The sequence below is a fragment of the Miniopterus schreibersii genome (assembly GCF_964146895.1).
Source record: "Miniopterus schreibersii genome assembly, chromosome: 2".
In the NCBI taxonomy this organism is placed as follows: domain Eukaryota; kingdom Metazoa; phylum Chordata; class Mammalia; order Chiroptera; family Miniopteridae; genus Miniopterus; species Miniopterus schreibersii.
In genome coordinates this window covers 120,009,877-120,014,784 of record NC_138102.1, presented here as the reverse complement: position 1 = coordinate 120,014,784, position 4,908 = coordinate 120,009,877, and the positions used below count along the sequence as shown (strand labels likewise).

The following is a 4,908-nucleotide window of genomic DNA, read 5'->3' as shown; positions in this document are numbered from 1 at the left end:
TACAAATAAAAATGAAAAGCCCTGAGATAACTAAAGTTCATGAAATAGAGAAAAAAACATTTAAAAAAAAAAATAATAAGGCCATTCCTCCCTGCCTGGATTGGGAAGGCAGGTGCGCGTTTGGTGAGTTCTGTTCATTAATTACTTTTTTAAAATTGTGTGATCATTGGCCAAAAAAAAAAAAAAAAAAAAAAAGTTGGGCTTCCTTCGTTTCTTTCGCCTGTGACTCTCTTTAAGGGAATCTAGAGAGTGTAAGCGAGCGGCTTGGGGAACCATCCCCCCGCCTGGGCAGAAACGCAGTAAAACCATTACCGTCCAAAGGGGCAGTAAACAGCAAATTGTCTCTAGAGGGAAGGCGGAGGTTTGCCCAGACGGCCCCCGCGGGGGTTGCGGTGGGATATGCTAATGGTGCTGGGCCGCTGGGGCCGGCCTCCCTCCCCCAAGAATATATAAAGAGCCCTAACCCCGGCGAGGCCGACCCGGGCCGCCAGGCGCCTGCCCCTGCTAATTGCCAAAGAGCCCGACCGGGAGCCGCGCCCGGGGGCCGCCGACCCGCAGCCGCGCGGGGCCCGGATCCTCCCCGCGCACCCCTCTCGCTCTGCCCAGGTGCACCGCCTGCCTCGGCGCAGCGGATGGACAGGATGGACACGATGGACGGCTGCCAGTTCTCGCCTTCTGAGTATTTCTACGACGGCTCCTGCATCCCGTCCCCTGAGGGCGAGTTCGGGGACGAGTTTGAGCCTCGAATGGCCGCCTTTGGGGCGCACAAAGCAGAGCTGCAAGGCTCCGACGAGGAGGAGCACGTGCGAGCGCCGACGGGCCACCACCAGGCCGGCCACTGCCTCATGTGGGCCTGCAAAGCGTGCAAGAGAAAGTCCACCACCATGGACAGGCGGAAGGCGGCCACCATGCGCGAGCGGAGGCGCCTGAAGAAGGTCAACCAGGCCTTCGAGACGCTCAAGAGGTGCACCACCACCAACCCCAACCAGAGGCTGCCCAAGGTGGAGATCCTCAGGAACGCCATCCGCTACATCGAGAGCCTGCAGGAGCTGCTGAGGGAGCAGGTGGAGAACTTCTACGGCGCGCCCGGGCAGAGCTGCTCCGAGCCCACCAGCCCCACGTCCAACTGCTCCGACGGCATGGTAGGCGGCGGCCCTGGGACCTACCCAGGTCCCCCCCCCCATCCTTTCCAAAACCCCTTGTATATCATTTAGCATATGTGCTGCCAAAGCGAGCACATCCTTGTATATCATTTAAACCAGGTGTGGCAACTAAGTATTCAAGGGTGATTTTGTGGGTAGTTGGGGGGGGGGAGGCAGTTGCTGTAAGGGGACAGAGGTGCCACACTTGGAAGGATGCCAGGAAACAGGTCGCCGTTGACCAGGACTTTAGTCTGACTTCCTACCAGGCTCTAGGTGTACAGTGCAGGAGAGAGTTGTCATGTGAGGTAGGCGGCTGTGAACGGTCAATCACATGTTTCTCCATCGCTCAGTTGATTTCCAGAATCGACGGCCGGTGGGCCCTGCCGTACACTAACATCTAAAGACAACTCTTTCAGGTTCCCACAGTTTATAACTTAAGGGGGACATGGAAAGAAATGTATGGGGCCTCAGTCCCGTCTCTGCTGAGGCCTGCCTGGCTGGGAGGAGATGTTGCATTCCTTACAGAGGGCGTCTGCTGCAGCGCTGCCAGGTTTTAATGTGTTTCTGCCCTGGGAAAGTGCTCTCTCCCTGAATTAGTGTGGCTTCCTTCTACGCCAATCCATTTTGCATGGTTAACCCAACGCACATTGCTGCTGAATTCCACCCCCCGCTTCCCTTTGCTGCCGCTTTCCTCTCCTCCAAGCACACAGATTGACCTCAGTGCCCTTGCAGTGTGGTAGGACTGACCCTTCCTAAATCAAGGCAATGAAGGTGATTGACAGTGGTCAGTTCAGGGAGCCAGTGGGAAAGCACTGCCTCACTCTAGAGCAGAGAATCTTTTGCCAAGACCCAAAAAACAAACTTCTTCTTTTGTGTCTTAATATTACAGCCTGAATGTAACAGCCCTGTCTGGTCCAGAAAGAGCAGCAGTTTTGACAGCATCTACTGTCCTGATGTACCAAATGGTAAGAACTGACGACTTCAGAGGAGTTTAAAGACCAGTTCAGCTTCACCATTCAGCCTGTCAAAGCAGTCCATCTTTTCCCGTAGCATCGGGGGAAGGAATAAAATAATGGTTTTTACGTGGATTTTTTTGCAGAGCATAATACACAAACACACACTTTTTTTTTTAAAATAGAAATCCACCTAAAACATACACACACCTGCCCTTTTGCTTGCAGTGGTACTAAAAGCATGTTTCACTCCCTACATTCACGGCCAATAAATTGCTACATATTTGTTGAAGATTTCTACCTCAGGCTTTCTGTGACCCCCTCACCCCTGGGTGTCAAAGGAGCTGACCTACAGTTTAAAGGGCAACCACATAAGCAAGCCTATATATTTGGCATTTAAAAAAATGATTTTCTCTTTGTATCCTTAGTATATGCCTCAGATAAAAGCTCCTTATCCAGCCTGGATTGCCTGTCCAGCATAGTGGACCGGATCACCAACTCAGAGCAGCCTGGATTGCCTCTGCAGGACCCGGCCTCGCTCTCCCCAGTGGCCAGCACCGACTCACAGCCTGCAACTCCAGGAGCCTCTAGTTCAAGGCTAATCTATCATGTGCTATGAACTAAAAATCTAGTTTTGATCAGTTCTGCCAGGAGGGCCTGTTACACAGGAGGAAGGATGCCCAAGGAGTTCAAACGCAAGTCGACTTGTATATAAAGATTTCCTTTCAGTTGTAAATTTGTACATATTATCTTGCCGCTTTATAAGAAAATGTATTTAACTAAAACGTGACCATTGCCATTAATACTTATTTCTTTTCTCCTCCCTCTCCCCTTACCCTTCTTTTTCCCGTTAGTCTTTGCTTTAGATACTTAGTTCCAATATTATTATTTCTGATGGGGGCAATTCATTGACGGTAGCTTGTTGCAATGTTTAACTTATGTTTTTTATAAATATCGCTTATCAAAATATTATCTGTGGTGTTTTGATCTTTATTTTTTCTTCAAAACATTAGAACAGCCGGAAAACAGTTACAGGAAATTTTAAATATATTTAACTTTTTCTCTCTCTTTAATCCTTTGGTTATATTGTATTAAATAAAAATATAATAATACTGCTTAATGGTATATATTTTTTATCATTTCTAATAAGAAATACATCTTTTTAATGTAAGCACTAAATAGTACTTTGTGGATAATTTCAAGATATAAGACGTTTTGAAAACTCCACCATAAATAAAATTGTTTTAAATGAAAAAATATTTTGGTTCATGATGTTTTGAAAGAATACCCCTAATAGAATTAGCAGTCATTGACATAAAATCTTTAATGTAGGGCTGATAATAACAAAACAGTAGGCTTAGTGGATAAATCTGAATATTTGCCATCTCATGGACTCAGTTTAGGTCCTGTTGATGTCACAAATGAAGAAAAAAAAAACCAACATGTTTTCATTTTAATCATATTTCAAAGGAGCCTGCTAAATAAAATTTTTCCTTTAAGTGCAGTACTATATAATGTCAGGTTGTGTGTGTAGAGGAAGATAGAAATTATTCAGGACAACAGCATATGTTTAAACAAAAAAGACTGTACAACATTACATTATTTTAATACCTACAGTACATTAGAAACCATGGCTTAGGTCATATTTACTTTATCTACTTGCCTGAAAATATATTGATATATTAATGTATTAATGTTGTCAATAAACTATTTAAAGATATTGAGCTGATTTTTTTTTTTTTTTGTATTGTTAAAGTACTGGAATAAGAAAACATACACAAACTATAGTAAAGTGAAGTAGACTGTGATTGGCTTCCCTTTTTTCACAGCCTTTTTGATTTTATTAATCATAGTGTGTGTACGCATGTGTGTGTGAGAGAGAGAGAGAGATGGGCATGCATCTTTTATTGTTCACCTGAGATGAAAAAATAGAAAGGTTATGTGGAAAATTAGGTTGAGATGATCATTGGGACAATTCTCACAAGGTTACCATTGAGAGAGAGAAAAAGGCAATATCCTTGAAGCATCTAAAGTAACTGTTCCCAGAGAGCACATACAAATAAATGTGTTTCATCTTCTAATTTGTACATTAGTTTAAAATTGCTAAGGGTTTGTAGCTACATATGTTAATCAAGCAAAGCGACCAGACTCTGCTACAGCTTGGCAATAATATTGTTCTCAGAAACATTTTCCCTTCTTTTTGATGTGACTTTTTGTTTTCTGCTTGTCCAGTTATAAGCCTTAAAAGAATAGAAATTTTTCCATAAAGGGGGGCAGGGAGAGGAGAAGAGCTGAGTTCAAAAAATAGTGTTGCCTCTGTCACTCTGATAGCATCATGCTGGGTGTGGGATGCTGCCGTTTAGCACACAGGTAGGTCTTTCTTTGTCCATGATTTGGGAGTGCAAGGATTTGAAGTGAGGAGAATTTACTAGAACACGATGGAGATTTATATATAGCTTCAACATAAGTTTGATTTAGTCACATTTTTTAGACACTGTGCTAGGCACATTTGCTAATTTTTTAGTTATTATTTTTTAAAATATATCTTTATTGATTTCAGAGAGAGGAAGGAGAGGGAGAGAGAGAGAAACATCAATGATGAGAGTCATTGATCTGCTGCCTCCTGCATGCCCCAAACTGGGGATCGAGCCCGCAACCCGGGCCTGTGCCCTGACCGGGAATCCAACTGCGATCTCCTGGATCCTAGGTCGATGCTCAACCGCTGAGCCACGCCCGGCCGGGCACATTTTCTTCTTTTTATACTTCTATGGAGAGGTTGTAGATTTGCTGGTGTGTTTTTTTTAAAGTTCAGG

General features: G+C 44.6%; 1 protein-coding gene across 1 annotated transcript; it reads left to right on the top strand.

Annotated features, from left to right (window-relative positions):
• Positions 1 to 245: 245 nt before the first annotated feature.
• Positions 246 to 3,808, top strand: MYF5 (myogenic factor 5). Its single transcript, XM_081128475.1, has 3 exons — positions 246 to 1,142; positions 2,032 to 2,107; positions 2,524 to 3,808. Exons 1-3 carry the CDS (start codon positions 633 to 635, stop codon positions 2,712 to 2,714), a joined length of 777 nt encoding a protein of 258 aa, XP_080984601.1. The 5' UTR covers positions 246 to 632; the 3' UTR covers positions 2,715 to 3,808.
• The last annotated feature ends 1,100 nt before the right edge of the window (positions 3,809 to 4,908 follow it).